The 22,204-nt window shown below is 41.9% G+C and overlaps 1 protein-coding gene across 6 annotated transcripts in view; it reads left to right on the forward strand.

The window, feature by feature from the left end:
• Positions 1 to 22,204, forward strand: part of LOC135225834 (ATP-binding cassette sub-family C member 10-like) — a 307,903-nt gene that overhangs the window by 84,467 nt on the left and 201,232 nt on the right. For all 6 annotated transcript variants that reach the window (XM_064265370.1, XM_064265366.1, XM_064265365.1 and 3 more), the window contains exons 8-10: positions 13,563 to 13,685; positions 14,139 to 14,250; positions 16,191 to 16,316. In XM_064265370.1, the coding sequence (XP_064121440.1) occupies positions 13,563 to 13,685; positions 14,139 to 14,250; positions 16,191 to 16,316 (361 nt within the window). The remainder of the gene's footprint in view (positions 1 to 13,562; positions 13,686 to 14,138; positions 14,251 to 16,190; positions 16,317 to 22,204) is intronic.

Here is a 22,204-nt window from a genome sequence, read left to right on the forward strand (position 1 = left end):
TCTGTTTTGTTTGTCGCAATACGTTCCCAGATAAGAATCCTCTGATAGAAGGAGTACTGTTCATACACAATTTGACCCATTGATTCTTGCCTTTCAGTGCCATTGGTTTGCCATGTGCATTTCCTTTTCTGGATTTGGCTCACTCTCAGAAGAATATTTTTAATTCAGTGTGAAGTTCTATGCAGTAACTGCTGCTTTGGTTTCTACTTTTTAGCCCTTTGTTATATCTCCCCAGCTTTGTTGTTGGTGCAAACAGTTTCATGTAGGTCAAGTTTTCCTACTGCTCAAATGATTACCCCTAAATCTTCTGCTTTGTCTGTGATAATTTGGGCCTTTATGGTTCTTACAGTTTCAGTGTTGAAGTCTCATAACAGTTCCTTTGCTTGCCTTTATCCTGCATCAGTTACTGTGACTTATCATTGTATGGAGGAGTTATGGGAGTTCCATTTGACAATGTCCTCAACGAGAGAGAGAGAGAGAGAGAGAGAGAGAGAGAGAGAGAGAGAGAGAGAGAGAGAGAGAGAGAGAGAGAGAGAGAGAGAGAGAGAGAGAGAGAGAGAGAGAGATGGGGTAATTTGTGGATGGATGGTTAATGATTGAATTGGCTGTTGGTGAGTTCTGGGCTAAGTGCTGGTGTGGTTGGAGTTGGTTGTTATGATCAGAGTTCTGAGGAGGAGTCTGTGATCAGAGCCTGTGAGACAGATGTTTTGGGCAGTTGTCTTAGCAGTACTGTTGTTGTGCTTGTGTGTTGGGAGGTTGTTGAGCTTGTGAGTTTCTGTTGAGTTGTGATTTATCATTGAGGGTTGTTGTTGTTGTTGGGGAGCTGTTGTGGTTTGGTGGTGGTGTGAGTGGTTGGGTGTGGGCTTGTGGGGTTGTTGGTTTGGTGTTGTGGAGTGGGGTTGTTGGTGAGCTGTTGTGGTTTCTTGCTGTTGTTGTCGTAGCTGTAGTCCTTGGTGGTTGTTGGAGTTGTAGGCCTTGTTTGTTTGTTGTGTTGTTGAGTGTACGGTCACCTACCGGTGATCGTTCAGCCAGGAACCAGACGTCTGAGCATGCTTACCGTCAGGATCCAGGCATGGATCGGAAGGTTGGTAGGAGTTGCTTAGGTGACTCTTGCCAGACCGGCAATGGCTCTCGCAGTGATCCCCCAGTTCCCAGGGTTGATGTGACAGTCCCACCAGACCATCCACTTGTCGAGGCTGTGAAGAGGGCCCTCCCAGTCACCAGGACCAGCCTCTGCTGCTTCTGGTACCGTGGCGCATCGTGAGGACGGTGCTCGCTGTCACCGCATTAGCGGACACTACCAGTCACCCGACCATCACTCCCACCGGGACCGGACGGCTCGCACGACTGGTAGCAGCTCCCCTGACGCATGAGACCGATACTACTGTCCTAGGTCCAGCGCTTCTCTGGATGGAGACCGCTGGTCCAGACCTGCAGCTTGATCGCCACCGCAGATTGACGATCGCCTGCAGTCCTCCCAGCCTGCCAGTTCTGCTGGTAGGCAGGGCAGGAGCATCAGGTCTTCCTCACCTGTCCCTTCAACCTCCTCGGGCTACACCGGGAGGAGCGAGGCCAACAGGAGTGACTGTGAGGAGTGCGCTCCTTATGGTCCGGTCACGAGAGCCTACATGCCTGGCTCGGTCCTTGGACCAAATAGATCGTATACTCAAATGGTTGGAGGAGACCACGAGGGGTCTGGCAAGGTTCTTCCTGAAGGAAGAGTGTCTCGGGAGGTGATAGGCCTGGATGGACCTGCGGTCCATCGCCTCAGGACACGATCACCCCAGACATACAGAGGTTTGCTCCCTCTGACCCTCCATCAAGGTTGAAGTCGTTCTGGGGTCCTAAGAACCCAGAGTGACGGTGGGACTACCCTGGTCTTCGTTGGCCGACGGTGTGTTGGACCAGGTGAATGCCCTCTTCTCCGGACAGGCGGAGTCACTCAGGTCCAGCAGGTCGGACATGCTGCTTCCCCCTCCTCTGCCTCGTCAGCGGCGCTTCTAGTGCCTTCGGTAGACCCGTTGCCGACCAAGCAGGTTGATCTGGAGATAGCTCGTCTGACTCCGGGAGTGCCTCTTCTTACCTGCTGTTTGAGAACCTCTGGTTCTCACAGCATGAGGCATCAGCCTTGGAATCCACTGCCATGGCAGCTTTCCAGGCCATCTCCTTGCTGGATCTGTGGTCCCTCATGGTATCCAGTCACAGCCTCCTCGGGACCTATCGTTCCTGAGGAAGACTCGGTGTTCGAGAGACTCTGCCTGTCTGGAGGTAGGGCCATCTCCTACCTCGCCCACCAGATGGCCAACATGTGGGCCAAACTGGTTCAGAGGAGACGGAACCCAGTCCTAACTCGTGTAACCAGAGCGGCAGGTCGAGAGATGACGCTGGGCCTACACAACGGACCGTTGCTGGGTTCCTCCTCTCTCTTCCCCAGAGAGATGGTGGACGCTGCGGTGGAAAAACAGAGAGCTGAAAACAGTGACCGCTTAGTACACCAGGCAGTTACGAAGACTTCTGGACAGTCTCGTTCAACTACGGCCAAGCCATGGAGCTTGGCCAGCGGTTCCTCCACTCCTAAGACATCAGCACCGTCGAGGGTAGTGCAAGGTAAGACCCAGCCTTCCTCTTTCGCTTCGAGAAGTGAGTGTCAGCCCTCCTTTCAAGCCTCCTTCTCTCGTGGGAGTGGAGCTAAGCGGAAGGGGAAGAGAGGGAAACGCTAGGGACGGCGTTCCCCCTCACCTGCTGCCGGAACAACCGGTCCACCTTCAGACGTACGCCCCCGGTTCTGCCAGGGACATAACACTGACAAAAGAAGTAAGATCATGCTGAGCAAGGAGCTGTGGAGATCGCGTGAGATAAGTCACCAGGTTTCTATAGCTGACTTTTCCTGGTGGAGATGTCTACTGGGAGCTGGAGACTGGTGATAGATCTCTCTACCTTGAACTATTTCGTTCGCCAAACTCGGTTCACGATGGAAACAGCACGCTCAGTGCTCGATTCCATCAGGGAGAACGATTTCCTACTTTAGGTGGACCTGAAGGATGCGTATTTTAAATACCCATCCACCAGTCCTCCAGGAATTACCTCTGCTTTATCCTCGACAGGATGGTGTACCAATTCAGGGCACTTTGTATCGGTCTCTCAACTGCCCTACAGATGTTCAAGCAAATGTTCACTCTGGTGTCAGCTTGGGCCCATTTGGTTGGGATACATCTGAAGTGGTATCTCGAGGATTGGCTGGTCCTGGCGAGCTCCTGCTCGCAGTTGCTACAAGACAGAGATCGACCCCTCGACTTATGCTGCGATCTGGGGATCATGGTAAATGTCGAGAAGTCAGATCTCGAACCCAAGCAGAGGATAAAGTACCTGGGCATGCTGATTGATCTGTAGCAGCATGAGTCTTCCCCACAGACTCGAGAATCAGCAGGTTCAGGGAGGCAGCCAGACGGTTTCTGTCATGACAGGAATAGTCAGCGCAGCAGTGGCAAGTCGTGATTGGTCACCCGTCGTCACTAGAGAAGTTATTCCCTCACGGGCGTCTTCACCTGCGGTCTCTTCGGTGAGACTAAAGAAGTGCTGTTCACAGTCTTGGGATCCACATCCTCCCTGGTTCCCCTCATGGTGGAAGTAAGGGAGGACCTGGCCTGGTGCGTAGACGACAGGAACCTCTTAATAGCTGCACACCTGGAAGAGTTGCTGGTTACAGGAGTGCGGAACCATCACGACAAGCACCTTCACATCAACTTCCTGAAACTCAAGGCTGTGTTCCTAGCACTCCAAGAGTTCCGGGAACGACTGATGGGACACTCAGTGGTATTGATGAGCGACAACACCACGTTAATAGTATACGTCAAAAGACGGGGGGTCCTAGTGTCCCTCCCGTTGCACCAGTTGACGATGCAGGTGCACGAGTGGGCTGTAGCTCACTCAGTATAGCTATCAGCCAGACACATTCCAGGCAAGAAGGAATTTTAGGAGTTTTTGTTTTTCTTGATTATATCACAGAAATTAACGGCGATTTAAATGTTTCTATTTTCTTCGCGATAAATAACTTATAGGCATATTAGTAAAAAATGTATAAAATTTTTCATCTATATGCATATTTAAAAGGGAGCATTAGTATTATGGATTTCCTTAAATTTCATAGTTATGGTCGTATTATTATTACAGAGAATCTGCAGAGACTTACAATTTTGTCAGATTATATTATTTTATGCATTGTATCACCACATAAATATAAAAAGCAGCAATACCTGACATATAGTAGAACACTTGCAGGGGCTGCCACCTCTGTTGATGAGGATTTTAGTACTAATTCACTCTCAGTATTAGTCAAATGTGGATGAGTCATCTGACTTACCTGTAAGTTCTAGAGACAAATTAGAGTGCTAAATGATTTATCAGGTTGCTGGTGTCATGAACTGATGGATTAACTATTATAGACATAGATTATTCACTTGCTAAAAGTTTGTGAATTGTGGCCAAACGCATTGTATGGAAACAATATTTACAAGAATGAATGGAAAGTTATGTTAAGTTTAGAGAGATTTGCATGATTTTTTACAGGAAAATTTGCTATTTTTTTTTCATTTACATTCTAAAATGTTATATCTGATTTTTTTTTCCATCTAACCTGATCTGAAAGCCCAACTTTAAAAATTCCCAAATTTCTTGGAAAGTTTCTGGGAAATTTACAGTACTATTTCAAAATTTCATGGAATTTTAAGCCATATCCTAGGTTTATTCTGTCATGTCTTCTAAGTGGAGAAGGTAGCTGGAGACCAGTCATCAATCTTTTTCCACTGAATGTATTCATCCTACAGATTTACCTGAAGTTGGAAACAGCACATCCATGTTGGATTCTATCAGAGAAGTTGACTTATGGAAACTTCTTGATATCTGTGGTCTGAGAAATGTGTACTTTCAGGGATCTGTCTATCACTCCTCCCGGAAGTACCTCTGCTTTGTCTGTGACGAGACTTTGTGCCATTTATAGCATCATGCTTGAGACTGATGACAGTCCGATGGGTATTCATATGTGTTTTTTCCTTGGTGTCAGCACGGGCCTATTTGCAGATTTAAACACTTGCTGCGATACTTGAATTCTCAACTAGTTCTAGCATCCTCAGAGGCACAGGTGCTCTAGAAGACTAGAACAGCATTTTGTCATGAAATGAGAATCTTGATAAACTGAAGTCAGATTTACCCAGGCAGCAAACAAAGTGCTTGGGAATGCTTAAACACTACAGCAGAGGTTTCAATACAGTTCTTGTTGCTCTCTCTCTCTCTCTCTCTCTCTCTCTCTCTCTCTCTCTCTCTCTCTCTCTCTATCTCTCTCTCTCTCTATACTGTACTGCACTGTACACTAGATATCCTTTAAGGAAATATGAGTTACTGTATCATGAACATAACAACACAAAACTAAACAAACTTCAGGACGTTCACAACACTATCGAATGATTGTGCATGTGTATGTGAGTGTTGCGATTTTTTTTTTTTTTTTTTTTTTTTTTTTTTGCTTTGCTTGAGTTACTGTACTGTATTTTATCACAAGATTACTTGACTCTAAGTATGATTATCACCCAACATCATAACAGAATGTAAGATAATATTTTATTACTGTTGAATTTTATCTCTAATCACCATAAAAATATTTAAAATATGAATTTCATTTGTAGGAAAGACAAAACAAAATACTAGCCTGTAGCAAGTTCACAGACCCATCGAATGAGTGTATGCATGTGCACATAAGTTTCACACACAAAAGCATTTATCTTTTGGTTTGAAAATATAAAAAATAAAATACCATAAAAATATAATTAAGAAGTAGCATAAAATATAATTTGTTCATGAAACTTACCTGTCAGATATATATATAGCTGTATTTTCTGAAGTCCGACAGAATTTTAAAAACTTCCGACACACGCAGTGGTCGGCCAGGTGGTTAGTACCCATTCCCGCCGCTGGGAGGCGGGTATCAGGAACCATTCCCATTTTCTATTCATAATTTTTCTGTCGCCGGTGCTGAAAACACCTGTTTTCAGTACCTCCGTCTTAGGATTTTGGAAACTTCATTGCCGCTAAGTATCCTAATTGTCTTTTGATTTATTTACTTGGATTTGTGGCTAGGCATACGCTATCTTAAATTGATTTGAATTTGATTCATTTTTGCATAAAATATCTGAATCTAGTTAGGCTAGTTTCAGACGGGGTTGTCTGCAAAGATAGGGTGTGGCTACCGAAAGCTTCGGTAGATCCGCACTTGGTATGTACGAGGGGTATGGGTCTTGCTTCTTTGTTGAGATTTGTCATGTAAGGAGTGTGAGACTTTGTCTATTCTGTAAGGAAGACGTATGATCCGTATGTACGCAATTAATCAGTAAACATGTCTAATTCCGTAAGGAAGACGTATGATTCGTATGTACGCAATTAATCAGTAACAAAAGTCAGGGTAGTGAACCTGCTAACCTTCCTGTAGACTTTATTTTGCCTAACCCTGTAGTATGGCCTACGGGCTATGAATATGTCTACGAGAGGTGCTCGCTCTCCTTCATTGCTGTGAAGTGCTACTTCTGTAATTGTTACTCCTAACCCTGCAGTGTTGCCTTCGGGCCCTAAGCAGTGTCTGTAGAGGAATTGCCCTTTCTCTGATACTCTTTCGATTCGTAACTTAGAATCGAAAGTGCTTGCTTTAGAGAGTAAAAGTGAAGTGCAGAAGTGCAGTGATACCCCTTGTGTAGTGGAGGGTGCGTCAGATCGGCCTCGTTTCGCCTCTAGGCCGGGACCTCTGCTGACTCCCAGGACCCGGGGAGGGAGCATGTCGAAAGCCTAAGGAGGGTTACAAGGAAACCCCACCGATCTGGCGTGCCTGACAAGGCAGTTTCTGATGTGAAAAATCCCCAGACTGCCAAAGTGCTAGTGCGCACGGTGCACCAAAACAAAAAAATAAAAGAACGAATCCTGAAAGATTGCTTCTCGTCCTCCGAAGCGTCCTCCCCGTACAGGGGTTGGAGCTTTCGGAAGGACTCGCGCCCTCTAAATAGAAGCTTTATAGAAGAGGACGCTTCACGTCCTCTCTCTCTCTCGTTATGCGTTTCAGTGAGAAGTAAGAAGGCGAACGTCGCCTGAACTCGTGTCCGTCTTTCCACCGAGAAATACGTAAAAGAAGTCATAGTAGCAGGAAGCTTTTGAGAGCGGACGCCCGGGACGCTCGGATGGACTCCAGGCGCGCGCGGGTGCACGCCAAGCTGCGCGGCCAGTGGACGCGAGCGCGCTCCAGTGGACGCCGAGCGCGCGCCCATGTGGACGCCGAGCGTGCACCAGCGCACGCCAGGTGTGTCGCCTGGCTGAACGTTTCTGTTGAACTCTTCAAGCTCTTGTTCAGATTTGGGCCTAAAGAATTTTTACCTCTACCTTCGGTGATACCTTCTACTTCACCTGCAAAGAATGTGAAGTAGGCAGTGCTTCAGAGGAAGCTGAAAGTGAACAGACAACTTCTTCTTCGAAACCCAGCAAGACATCGGGTTTCGTGATTCAAGAGGTCTCTGTCAATTAATATTGCTTTTCGCATAGGTGGATGGAGTTAAGGAAGATCTCGTTTGCTCTACCGCAACCTTTGCCATTCTGCCAATAAATTTAAGTTGCCACTACCGCAGTCAAGACTTTGCGATAAGGCAGTTACGGGTTATGTAAGGCTCGATGTCCTGCATGTCAGGACTCTCGGCAACGTTCAGTAGGATTCTTGCAAAGGCACTCATCAAAAGGACGCTCTTCAGGAAAGCGCAAGACAGGACTTCCTTTGCCATACTGCCAATAAATTTTAAGCTTTAGCAGGCATTAGTTGTGATACGGGAGAGGAAGCTGGTTGGAGAGTTTCTTCCTCTTCCCAGGATAATTTTGCAAGCTTTTTAGCCCATCTGAAAGGGTTTTTCAGATGATAGATTTTGTTAGTTTCTAGTCGGGACTACGCTGCCGATTTGAACATCGTCGTTCTACCTGCCGTAAGCCCAGTCTCTTAACAGGGCATTCAGGCCCATTCCTTGCCCCTTCCGTCGTTTGAGACGGGAATCGGAAAAAATTAAATGCTCGACTTCCTGGATTATGTTTTTTGTCAATTCAGTGACTTTCCCCCATTGACAACTTATACCTTTCGTGTTTTGTCAAGTACTAGTGGGTATCCCCTCATTGACAAAATATCTCTTTGTCCCGTAAATGGGTTAGTTCTCATTGACAAACTTCTCATTAACTTGATATTGCGTAAGCGAATAAGCTCTTATTGACAAGATTCGGAAGAGCTCTCATTCGTCATTTGCAGACTCGTACAAGAAATAGACTTGTAGACTACGTCAATGAACACTTATGTCCAATAACATAAGAAGCTTGAGCTGACTGCTTCGATTCTCTTAAGTTTTGTTCATGAAACTTGCCTGTCAGATATGTATGTAGCTGTATTTCCGAATTCAGCTATATATATGTCTGCCAGGTAAATAAGTATGAACAAACTTTATTGTGATTATATAATAAAATATTTTTGCCTTGCGTTATTTTACTCTGGTTGGTTCAAGTCATATACGCTGCTGTAGTTACCTCTTCGGATGGCAACCGAGAGGTCTATTGTCTATTTTAAGGACATTTAATCGTTACTCCCTGCAGCCTTCCAGGAGTTTCCAATTTATCTTTTACCGTTGTATGGTAGTGTTCTGACGACACAAACGTATCTATATATTTAGCGTTTTCTGTTTCGCTTAAATATACCAGCTTGAGAGTTTTTCTGCTCAAAAAATAACGGACCTATTTCTTCGTAGAATAGGGTAGCTGGCAACCCAGACATAAGTTAAGAAACGACGTTCGTTAAGCTGCTGGCTGCTGCGTCACGCTGCGTCTGTCCTCCAGTCCAACGAGCCCAGTAACAGATCGTGCGCTGTCATGCGCGGTGTAGTTACGTCTCTATTCCTGCGGGATGACTGACTAACCGTATCTCTGTGCTGACGGTTACGTCTCTCCTGCGGGATTGACTGACTAACTGTATCTCTGTCCTACAATGACGGACTTTAGTTTAAGATTGAGGGGATTTCTTACGTGAATGAATAAACGTTGCATTCGTTTTGCCTTACTATGTTCAACAGAGTTATCTCTTAATCCTTTCGGTGCTCGTTACCGCACGGTATGGAACTACGAATCTACCGCAACATTGCACTTTTATTTGCTCTCCTGCTTAGGCAAAGCGCAGCCTTATTAGGGAAGTAAGCATACTCGGGGAGGGAATGGATGAGCTTGCTGGGGACCATTTCCTTCCTGAAGAAGTTTGTTTCCCCAAATAGACTGCAATTCAGACCACAGTTTTTTCCTACCGGGAAACTGAAATATTATTCTAGATCTAGGAATGATTCTGAACATCTCTCAGTGCGTCTATCACCTGAGGTGATAGAAAGAAGGTGCCGGACATCTGGATAGGGTTTCAGATGTCCTGGATCTTAATCTGAAAGAAGTAAAAGCGATTCGGTAGTCCCTCCAGTCCTCGAAACGAGAGTTTTTGGGAACCAGTGGTCCAGATCAACTCTGATATTCCACAGCTCTCTTATATCTTAAGAAGTATCTTCTCTCGGTCCTTGTCGAGTTTACGAGAAAGAGCCTATTATAACAACAGGCCGTAGAATGTAACGATCCTCTAGAGGTTCGTTACAGGATTGCAAAAGTCGGTACGAATCGTCTCGATCGACGGCAGCAACTATTCACTTACGAGTGGAATCTTTCTTTAGAAGTAAGTTGAGAGTTGTGTAGACTTTAGGGACGTCCTTTCATTCTTCTCTTCGATATGTTGAGGACGAAGAGGCTTCTTCTTCTCTGCTCCCTTATTCTCGATCCGGGATCGGTACCATTTAAACGCCATCCTATGATATTGAACGGGGATGGATGTTTAGTCTCTTTTCCCCTTTTTCAATCGCTTAGGAAATGTAATAAGAGGATTTATGACGTCACAGGGAGCGACATAAGACTCTGATCGCCCCATGTTGGCCTTCAGGATCCTGGATTCACAGTAGGGTCACCATACTTCCTAGTTCACTTTCCAAGGACCTTTTCCGAGAGTCGGTCTACTTTAAACTCGAAAGGTACCTATAACCTCTCCGCTCTGAGTCTGACTACGTTCAGACTATCGAGATGTTGACGGGAATAAGATTACCGTCTTCCATTTCCGTCTGAAGAATGGGATAAGCTGGCAGTCACAACTATTAAAGAATATGCAAATATTGTGTTGACGGCCTTTGTGCTCAGAGATTTGTGTCTGTCAAATAACAACAAAAAAGCCCTTCACCGATCTTTTGAGATTCTGTGGAATCTCGAAACTCGCTCACCATCTACTTTTTGTCTCACCTGTTTTCTCGGAGTCAGACACTCGTGCGAGATCAGGCGACATATAGTAGCCCTGAGTTTCTTGTTGACGAAGTCGGTTGTGTTTATACACCCCCGATGATCGTGTAACATGAGACCAAGTTGGACTGTCAGGGCATTCTTCCTTCGGGACTGAATCGCCTTTTTTGCTCCTCGCTCCTTTCTCCTGGCACCAGAAGCTCGAGTCAGGAGTTGATTCGCTGACGACGTTGGGTTGCGTTGATAACCCCCAAGGTTTGCTTAGATTGAATCGCCCAGGCAGTCCAGACACTCATCCTTCAGCGAAGAATAGTGCCTTATGGTCTTCAGGGTACAGCCTTGCTGTCCTTGATTCGTCTGACTGGTCAACTGGTCGGTCACCTGACTTTAGTACAGACGGACTGACTGTGCATGTCCAGATCGAAGCTTTCAATATGGAACTTAGACGTAGTCTGAAGTTCTTGATGTCAAAGCATTCGAACCTCTCCTACCTGTTAACTTCTTGCACCGTGATCAGGAAGGCCTTCTTCTAACCACCCTAGATACGACAAAGAGGGTTAGTGAAAATTTTAAAGCCACCGTCACAAGTTTTCGGCTTTAGAGGAAACACAAGGCGCCGGTGTCTGCACCTCTAAGCCTTCCGTTGTGGCCTAAGAATGGAAACCCGTTTTGTCCTTGGGCCAGGAGCTTGGAAGCAAGGATGGCACAAGTTAGTGGGCAGGAGCCAGAGAGAGTCCTGTGCCCTGTCGGGTCTCTCAAGTTTTATCTACATAAAACTCAAGAAAGTCGAAGTCATTCGGGCAATCTGCAGTGTTCCGAAAAAGACCAGACTTGCCCATATCGAAGAACACCCTGGCTTTAGTGTTAAGGAGTTTTTCAAAAATGCTCCTTCATTGTGTTTGCACAAAGATTGAAATCTTTTTATCTGAATGCTCACGAGGTGAGGGCGCGGCCTCGGAAGCATTTCACAGAGCATGGCATCAGCAACATCCTGAGTACCATGTTTTAGCGAAGCAACTCTGTGTTCACTTCACACTCCCTGCGAGATGTGAAGATGGCATATGAGATCTGCCTGCTCGCTAGGGCCATACGTGTCTGCAGACACAATCTTGGGGGCAAGAAGTACCACTCATCCTATCCTGTAGAAAATGGTTAGGAAGAGCTCTTAATTTAGTTGTTGAGTCGCCGACAACGGCGACTTCTTAACTCTTTAAGCCTTAGTTAAAACACCTTAACTTTGGCTAGGTTGGTCAGGTGGTGATATATATATATATATATCTATATATATATATATATATATATATATATATATATATATATATATATATATATATATATATATATATATATATATATATATATATATATATATATATATATATTTATTTTACTTCTTAGCCGTCATATGGTCTAGTCACGTCGTGGTCTCGCCCCTGTTGACAGATCATCTGGAGTGCACCAGCTATATAGGTCTCTACCTCGCTGGCAACTCTAGTAGCACAAGCAGACTTACGTGGCAGTAACCACGAAGCCAGCTATGCTAACAGGTGGAACCAAGATGTAAATCATCTGCATGCATTTGTTTCCCAAAATCCTTCTATTCTGTCCCTTCCCACCTCCAAAGGTGGGATTCAGCTATATATATATCTGACAGGTAAGTTTCATGAACAAAATGATCATTGTTATGATACAATAAAGTTTGTTCATACTTACCTGGCAGATATATATAATCAAGTACCACCCACCTCCCTCAGGGGACAGTGGGAAATAAAAATTTATGAATAGAAAATGGGAATGGTTCCTGATACCCGCCTCCCAGCGGCGGGAATGGGTACTAACCACCTGGCCGACCACTGCGTGTGTCGGAAGTTTTTAAAATTCTGTCGGACTTCAGAAAATACAGCTATATATATCTGCCAGGTAAGTATGAACAAACTTTATTGTATCATAACAATATCATATTTAAAAGTAAAGGAGTTGGTATGTGCTACTCTACTTAAACTTCAATGTAAATATACCCCAGTTATTTTCACTCCCTTTCTCCACACTGCCCCTCCTCTACCATGGCACCCAGCCACACACCAACCCTCCCCATTAGAAGTTTCTCGAGGCCTCCCCCACCCCCAAAAACCCTTTCTCGGTTGGTTCGAGTGTAAGCAGTGGTATGAGCATTTTGGCAAGACTGTGCAGCATTGCCAACTATGAGAGCACAGTTTTTTTTTAAATTTTTACAAATTTATATATATGATGATACCAATGTCCTGGTCTGGGTGTGTTGGATTAATTTCGAGTACAGCATATTGCTTTGGGAACAGGTCTGTATTTTGACAATAAAATTATGCAAAGATCTTGTTGATTTGCAAATAGATCTGTCAAGACGAATATTAGTACGTACACCCAGGTGCAAGGATAGAGTGTAAAATGAAACCTTCAAAGAGGTTATGGAAATTTTTATTTATAGGTGCAATAATGATAAAGTAATGAATGTATCCTTTGGACCCCCTCCCCTCCCCCATGGGAGAATAGTATGTGACAGTTTAGCTCATGTAGAAACTAGAAGAGTTGGAGAACCCAGACCTTCATGGATGATATTTGAAAGACAAACCCTTTGAATCTGTCCTTCAAAAGTTATAAGTTTTTCATACTGGTCTGATTTAATTACCTGCTAATGATGATTATGGACCTCTTTGAGCCATGTCTTTTGATTGAAAGTGGTCCAGACTGCAGGCCACTTGAATTGAGGGATTAAAATACAGGGCAAAATGAAGTTTGTTAAACCTTTTTCCTTTGTGATTTTGGGAAAATTGTTTATTTGAGGAATCACCAAAAAACCAAGAGGAAATTGTTGTTGCATAATGAGAGCCTCGTTAGATTGAAATGTTGATCAGGGACATCTTGTGAAATGTTTTGACTATGATTATCCACTTTCATATCCAAATGTATGAATATGTGTATCCATTAGTATATTTTGTCATAAATTTTAGCAATGGGGCAAAAGTTGATTTCCAAATGAAAAAAAGAATTTGCAGATTATCATGTACCCCTATTGTAATGTAATCTGGTCTTGTTTCTTATTTTGAATCATTTAGTTACCTATTCACTATTAGTCGTCATTTAAGGTTATATTTCCATCCTCATTTCTGTTTTTTAATGATTGCATTGGTTGAGCTGTTATATTTTCTATCTTTTTTCAGGTTAGCACAGCAAATTTAGGGAAATTTACAACTGGAGAAGTTGTTAACATGATGAGTACAGATACTGATAGAATAGTTAATTTCTGTCAGTCATTCCATGCATTTTGGAGTTTGCCAGTACAGGTAAAGATTTGATGAGTATGCGTTATTTGCATGAAAAATATTAAATATTTTAAATTTCCAGCATATAATGAAATACATCTAATGTAGTTCTCTAGGTAATCAACTGAGCTAGATTATGAATTATTCAAGGATAAGTTCTTGATTTAGAAGAATGACACAAATATTACTAAATTTTTTAATGTGAATGTTCATTGAAATTTTAACTGTAAATACTAAATAGTAAGTACATTAATGGGAAGAATTTTACCTACTGTTAAAGATGGCTTATATCTCAACGCTGATAGGCAAGTAGACATAAGCTATCTGTATTATTATTTTTAATAGGGCTTAGTTTTTCCAGACCTCTGAGTCTTAAGTAGACTCTTCTCGGGCTGGTTAAGCTATCTGTAACAGTAGGTAAGTATCCAAATAATAAATTGTGTTATGAAAATTTATATTATCCTGGCTTTGCAGATGGCAGTTACACTTTTCTTGCTTTACCAGCAAATTGGTATAGCATTCTTGTCTGGTGTTGCTATTGCATTCCTCTTGATCCCAATCAACAAATGGTTGGCTACAAAAATTGGTAAGTGGCTGATATGCAAATTTATGGTCATTTGTTATTACTAGCTGTGTTCAACAAACTTGTGTATTTGTAATATAAATCCAATTTGTTCATATGCAGAACAAACCCTCAGTCTTAACAATAGGATAATCTTGTGCCAGCTGAAAACCGGTTAAAAACAATTGAAGATTGTAAAGCAAGGAATCTGTGACATCTGGCAACTCATGTGCATACAAGGTGGATGGAACCTGGTCACATAAAAGCACTGTAGGGCCTGAACTGGATTAATTTTGCTTTACATCTTTTATCCTTTGTAGTTTTAGCCATAGTACAGTACAGTTTTTGGGCAACATTTCCATAAGAATTTTGTTACTAGTAGTTTTCCTAAATTTTTTCTATGGTGTCCCTGTTATAACCCCAATGCAGTTAATTTTGTAGTGACCATAACATTTAAAGGACTACTATTAATTGTTGCAATATTTTTTCTAGGCTAAATTGTACAAGTCCAAAATACAGAACCATCAGATTACTTTGTTATGCTATTCACTTTGTTATACTATTCAGTTATTTTTATTTACAAGATGAAACCTAGCCATATGGAACAAGCCCGAGTTGCCCGAGTGCTTGGCATGTATGCCAAAAGCTTATAAATCAAACAATCAACCAATCATGGATCTTTGGCCCTTGAGATAGGACTCTCCCTTTAACAAATGGTGGACAGGGTAGTTATAGTGTTAGAACTAGAATCTAATCCATCACTCATATTGGCTAGATTGAACTACCTGATTTATGTCTTCTCTTATAGGGTCAAACTTGCTTGTCTGAGAGTTTTCATGTTTTGAGCAAGGTTTCAAATGGCTATTACTCAGGCTCAAGGCCCTATCACTGTGCCATATAGTTCAGTGGGCCCCCCGTATTTGCGTTCTCCAGATTCACGGACTCACATTCGCAGATTTCTCTCAGGAACATTTCCCTGCATTATTCACGGAAAATTCGCCTATTCGCAGTATTTTTCTGAGAAATATCCACAAATTCCTGATTTTCTTATCAATTTCATCATTAAATGCACTTTTTGTGATAAAACTATTTAAAAAACCAGGTATGAACATTTTTAGTGTTTTTTTTTTGAGTTTTAACTAACAAAATAGGAGGTTTTAAGCCTTTTTATAGGGGTTCCAACTATTCGCGGGGTCTATCTATTCACGGGGTTGTCTGGTACGCATCCCCCGCAAATACGGGCGACCACTGTATTTATAAGACCAAATATAGTGGGTTACAGGAGTTATCACTTTGTTTCTTATGGTCATGATTGGAAGCATGAAGTTACTGGGTGGTTTTCAGCTTTCTAGTAAGGTGAGAGAGATGACTTCCCACATAAGGAATTTCTCCTTGATATAAAGCAATAGATTGTAGTGCCATAGGAGCAAATAACAGATTGTTATGGTAGTAACTTGTATTTTTCATAGGCACTATATCAGAGTCTTTTATAATAATTCCTACCTCAGCCACCCCACTTTGTCCTTGTTGCCAAAAGAAAAAGTGGTTAGTGATGGCTGGGGGTGGGTGGGGTTAGGTATTCTTCCCCTTCTGAACTGCACCAATACATTGCTTTTTTTTTCTTTTTTTTTTAACTAAATTTCATTAACTTCTTCCAGGTTTTGCAGTGGTATATTCCTGCATAAAAAGCTCTAGTGTTTATATATACCTGAGAAAAATACAAGTTAAATCTAAAAAGTATCCATTCTCCAGTTAACTATAATGCTTAGAAAAGCTTTGCTATGAAACAGTTTAGCATTGATTATATCAGCTTAACTAGCCTATGTTAAATGCCAGAGTCTTGATTTTGTATCCTATGTTAAGGAAAATTCTTATAGCACAAGTGAGAGAGATACAGTGCATTTTTGTATTGAAATTGTAATTTGTCTCTTTTTAAGAATAGTACATACTGTCCTTATTTATAGGTCACTTGAGTGTTGAGATGATGTCTTTTAAGGACCGTCGTGTGGGTCTGCTCAAAGAAGTTTTGTCAATGATAAAAACAGTAAAGCTGAATGCCTGGGAAGGAACCTTCAAGGATCGTATCTTAGGTAAGTTATAATATTAGTACTTCTACTTTTTGTTATTTAAGCCTTCATTGGTAAACCTTCAAGTCTTCAAGTTATGAAGCTCTGAGGAAATAAGGGTTAGGATTATTTTTTCATATGTTTGGTATATATACCTTGGTATTAGTGCTGTATGATTTTGTTCAAAGTTGGTAAGTTTTGTGTTTCAGTCTTACATGGACCAGATGTTATAATTCTCGAGTTGCATGAAACTGAATTGTTGGTTTAGCTTTTGAGTGTCTTCAGTGTATATTGCATGGATCTTTCTTTGCTGCACATTTTTACTGTATCTTTATTCATGCTGGTTACTTCAATCTTGTCATTATTACAAAAGTGTTTTGAGGTCAAATTTCTTCTTGATATTAGCAAATATAGTTTTGTTTGCTGGTAGATTTACACTGTGTATCAGACTAATACAGTATATATTTCATAATTCAACATTAAATAGTGATTACTTAAAAATATCTTTTATGAGAAACAATACAAATGGCATTCATGGTTAAAGTCAGCTAATCATTTGATGCAAGGTAAGTCAGTTTATATACCGTATACCTGTATGATTATATCCAGTAGTGTGTTGGTGAGTACCCATATTTTATTGCTTTTTATTCATCAAAATGCATTTATTAAGTATTTAATTTTGTGTCTTTGATTATTTCTAAGAATAATAAAAAGGTAATGTTATTTATATTGGACAGAAAAATTTGGAGTCTTACGATAAGTTTTTTTAGTGTGTTACAACTACTAGTGTCAGAAATGTATCAGATTAAAAAAAAAAAATTTATTTGATATAACTAATAATTTACTCTTCACTGTCCTTTTTTACCATTTCATATACTACTGCAGTAATTCTGTTTTTTTAGTTTGTTAGAGGCTTTCTAATTAAAAAATGGGTAGTTTACAGAGACTTAGTTAAAAGGAGAGAGAGGAGAAAACAAATGCATTTTATTTTTAAGGTTTTGGGTAGCTTTTTTTTGCATTCTAGGTCATGCTTTAATACTTATTTATTTTTGATAGATTTTAAATATACAGTATAGTTATATGGTACCAATAGTTAGACAATACATTTAGGGGAGAGCTGTGATGATTCGGACAGCGGGTTGGTCCGGAGCAGTACATTTTCTGGAAAACATAAGGGGCCCTTAGCTCCGAAAAATCACAGAAAATCGTGCGAGTTTGTTTACCATCGACACATGGGCTTTGGTTGACAGATAATGCTTACGTTAGTGTAGAGGTTACATTTTGTGGTTTTTCTCATTTCCTATTTAATTTTTTGTGTTTGAATTGTAAGGTGTGGTGTTGTGAGTATGATAAGGAAGTTGATTATCAGTTTGGGTGTGAACTTGTACTGTATGACGAAGATGTTGTGGCTGTTACCTGGCTGTAATCTCAAAGGACATGGGTCTGAGGGTGTCATCAATTGGTTATGACCTGTGGGGACCTGTGGGGAATGGTTCGGACAAAGAATCAAAAGATTTTCACTAACAATATTTACATTATATTTTGTATATATCTATTCATTAGCCCCTCATTACGTTATAAAGTACCTCATAAACCCAACAATGAGCTCCTCATTACGTACTAAGAAAAATAGCCTATCCTTTGCTTCAGATTGATTATAGTTCCTTAAAGCCTATCATGGGACGAGAGTATCAGAAGAAAACCGATAGGGAAAGGGATGCTGATGCTGTAGAAAATACACTTCAGGAGTTTAGAGAAAAAGGTGGTTTAGGTAGAACAATTGCTCTTAAGTTTGGAATCCCTCAGTGCACACTTCATGATTATGTGAAGAAAGATAGAAGCAGGGTTGACCAGGAGGATATTCTCCACCTGCAAGCACAACCTGCACCATCATCACAACAGCAGTTTTCTCCTGAGAATATTCAACCATTCCCAAAAGATGGAGAGAGGAAGGAGACAGCTACAGGCATAAAGCAGGGAAGATGCATGATTGCAACGGACACTCAGGAGAAGCTTGAACTTAAACAGAAAGCACTGAAGTAAAAGCCAGAAATCCCAGCCAGGAAGGAAATAAAGTTTGGAAAGATAGCTTAAGACGATCAAAAAGCAAGACAAAACACTAAAAAGTTAAAAACAGAGGACCAAACCAGTGATGAAGACCTTCATCATCTTCTTGAAGATCTCTTGACAGCCGAACTTAACAATAATTGTCATGACATCTGAGGAGGAGATCGAAGACACAGAAGTTGGTTTCTTTGATAAATTCCCAGAAGAGGGAGTTTAGTTCTTGTTGGGATAGATCCAGCAAAAGGTAGCAGTCTATTATGTAGGTTAATTAATCAGCAATTTAGACGTGCAATGAATTTCAGGTTTCTTATTTAAGAAATCACAGAAATTTGCTACTAATAGTTTTACATTTCTATAAATTGAGGCCAGAGCAACTATTGGTTAAGAGGCAGTGATTGGAGTGCTTCTAAACCCAGTTCAGCATAGTATTAAAAGAAAACGGGTATTTCAAAGTTTGTTAGGCCAACTTTAATTAACATTTAGGCACAACAAATATCATGTATTTGAGTTACATTTTGTGTTTGATATTTACTCATGGAGAGAATAAATTCAAGTATATTTTGGTTGTTTAATAATTTGCTGGCGAGGATATTTCATTTAGTTTTTGTTTTGAAGGATACAATATTCTGCAAGCCAACTGTAACATTTACATTTTCTGTCTGCCATTCACCAAGGGAGAGAATGAATTGTGCTGAACACTGTTAACTGTGTTTGAATGAGTTTGGCAGACTTCCTCCTTGGACTAGGGATCCTATGATAAGCCCTAAGCATTTTTGTTTCCTTAACAAGGCTTTTTTATGTTGATTGGTGAACTGGCTTATGTCACAGCCCATCCTTTTGGGAATTAATAGACAACATGCTATCCATTTTTATAGCTGCAGGGACAGGGAAGGAGACACAGAGGACCTAAATAGTAAGTTTTCTCCACCTTTCCAAGGCCATTTTAAGGAAAATCTTCTTCCTCTTACTATAAATGCACTTTGGGCAATTTTACTTATTTCCGCAGTCTTTCTTCCAGGCTTAGGAGGAAAGAAGTGTCCTTTTGGCAACGAGGATCCATATTTCATTCTCCTAAAGGGGGATGTGCATTTTGTCCACTAATATCCAGATTTCTAAGTCTGATTAGCTCATCGAGTCCTCGTGTGCTTGTGTGTGCAGATTGGGCCACTTCACTCAAGTGTGGGAACACTTAATTGTAGACACTGGTAAAGGAAGTTTTTTTCAGTTATTGCATATCTTTCAGGAATTCACTGCCTCTTCAATCAGCTTTTAACCTTTCAGTTATACAGAGCAACCTAGAGAAGAGACAGGTATTGGTCAGGAAGTCTTTTCTTCATTAAGCTGGCCTCACACTAGGCCTTTTTTCCTCGAGCAGCGAGCCGTTGCTGCCGAAAATCGAAAACCGCGAGCTGTTAGCTCGAGATTTTAGCTTTCCGACAGAACAGGAAGTAGCCAGCACGAGCCACGAGCCACAGCATAGTGTCAACAAACAAGATGGCTGCTGCTGATAGGACATACTCTCAGACCTTTGGCTTCTCTTCTCCTGAGCCACTCTCGAACCCACAAATGTTTTTTGTTACTCTTGCATTCACGTAAGTTTCTGAGAAATACACCACTGCTGCACATTTTGCCACAGTCCAACAATTTCTGGCCGGCATGATGATATCAGCTGATCAGTTTTGTTTACTTTTTCCTACGGCTCCTCGAAACCATGAGTTCCTAGTGTGACGACACAACACTTTTGCTCGCGAGCATCGGCTGGATGCTGGCCAAAACCATGAGCAAGAAATGACTAGTGTGATACCAGCTCTAGAGAAGGCAGCATTAGAGGAAGTATACAGCTACTTTCCTGGCCTTTTTACTCTGGCTAATCCTAGTGTCAGGCAATGGGAGGTCAGAGGTCAGTCCTAGATATATACAGGCTCAACCTCTGTGGCCAACTGTTTCCCTTTTTTCCATGGAGTTAACCTTCGTGGTCTTTTAACTGACATGGAGGAAGGACATGGATGTTTACTTGGTACATGAACAATGCGTACTTTTGTATCCCCATTCACCATCTTTCCGGAAGTGCCTACTATTTTTCTTTGGGGAAAGACATATCAATGTTGAGCTATTCATTTCAGGCTGAGCTCCATGTCCCAAGTTTTCACTAGGGTACAATTCCCTTATGAATGTTTCACTTATTAGAAGTAAAGTTACTTTTGTACCTGGACCACTGGATTATCTATGTGAAGTCCAGGGCATTTGCCTGAGGGCAAGAGAGCCTCTACCGGGCTTAGTAAGGCCCTAGGCTTACTCAGAATGTCACAAGTCATCTCTGTTCTGTTCTAGGTTTTCCGACACAAGCCCGATTAGACAATCTGTTGTTAACCTTAAGAAAATTCTCCTAGGGAGCATGCCTGCTGATGCTGGTTGTGTATAGCTTAAACCACTTGTCTTCTCTGGAGAAGTTAGTTCAAATTGCCCGACTTTGGATGTAACCTCTTCATTCGCACTGGCATGGAGAGAGACTTGGCCAGACCATGAGTTATAGCTGTGGAGCCAAGAATGGGTCATTACCGTCATTGGTCAATGTCCACAATATTACTTCTTACCAGGAAGTCCCAGAGTCCCTAAACCTAGACCTCTCACTGTATTCAGTTGCCTTGGACGAGGATGGGAGTGTGGTTATCAAGAACCAGTCACTTTAAGGATGTGCGTGATCAATATGGTCTTGGCCTGCCACCTCAGTGGTCATGAGTTCGATTCTCAGTCATTCCACTGAAGAGTTAGAGATGTGTATTTCTGGTGATAGAAGTTCACTCTCGATGTGGTTCGGAAGTCACGTAAAGCCGTTGGCTCCATTGCCGAATAACCACTGGTTCCATGCAACATGAAAACACCATACAAACAAGCAAACAAACTTCAAGGGTGTAGTCACCAGTAGAAGTGAATATTCTTATTAACTGCAAGGAGTTGTTGGGTGTCGTGAAGGGAATTAAGTCATTTTTTTCCTCTCGGGTATGCCTTCCCTAGCTCATATCAGAAGGCAGGGGCATGAATTTGAAAACCTTGTACTTGCCATCACCAAGACTTTAGCCTTTGGGCAGTGGAGAGGAATATTGTCCATGTACCTCAGTAGGTTCCTAGTGGACTGCATGTTCGGTGGACACGTTAAGTCATCTAGGACAGGTACTCTCCCAGTACGTACTGATCTTTACCCAGTATACAGTAGTTTGCAAGGCAATTTGGAGTGTTCAGCCAACCCCTCACCAGTCTCTCTGCAGCAAAGCTGATTCATTATCTCCAGCTGTATGTCTCCCCAGTTCTGGACCCTCAAGCTTGGGCAGTAGATGTTATGGTTCAAGATTGGACAAACCTATTTGTGTCTGCCTACCCTGTGTCTGCTGTTGAAGGGAGTACTCAAGGGTTGAGGACTCCCAGGAATTCCACCATGTTTCTAACTGCACTTGGGGACCAAGGAGGCTTTGGTTCCCAGTCCCTCATTCAGGGTAGAGAGGCTTCGTTTAGGGATATGATCTCATTCAGGGTAGAAAGCTTTACAGAAATATCAAAATGCTTCGCCTAACCACATGGAACTGTCGTCTAGCTCCTCGGCTCCAGATATTTTTATAAGTCATCTAGGAACTCTTTTCTAATGACAAGAGGAAAGTCTACTAATTTCTTATTCAGTATTGTCTGAGCTGTACTATTGATTATGATGTAAGTCCAGAGGCAGTCCCTGTCTTCACATCAATATTAACAATGTTAACTATGTATAAGAAGCTGCATTTCTTGAGAGATGCCAAAAAATTGTCTGTTTCCTACATCAAGGCTATAAATCCATGCTGACTTAGGCAAAACTG

Source organism: Macrobrachium nipponense, chromosome 13 (assembly GCF_015104395.2).
Source record: "Macrobrachium nipponense isolate FS-2020 chromosome 13, ASM1510439v2, whole genome shotgun sequence".
In the NCBI taxonomy this organism is placed as follows: Eukaryota; Metazoa; Arthropoda; class Malacostraca; order Decapoda; family Palaemonidae; genus Macrobrachium; species Macrobrachium nipponense.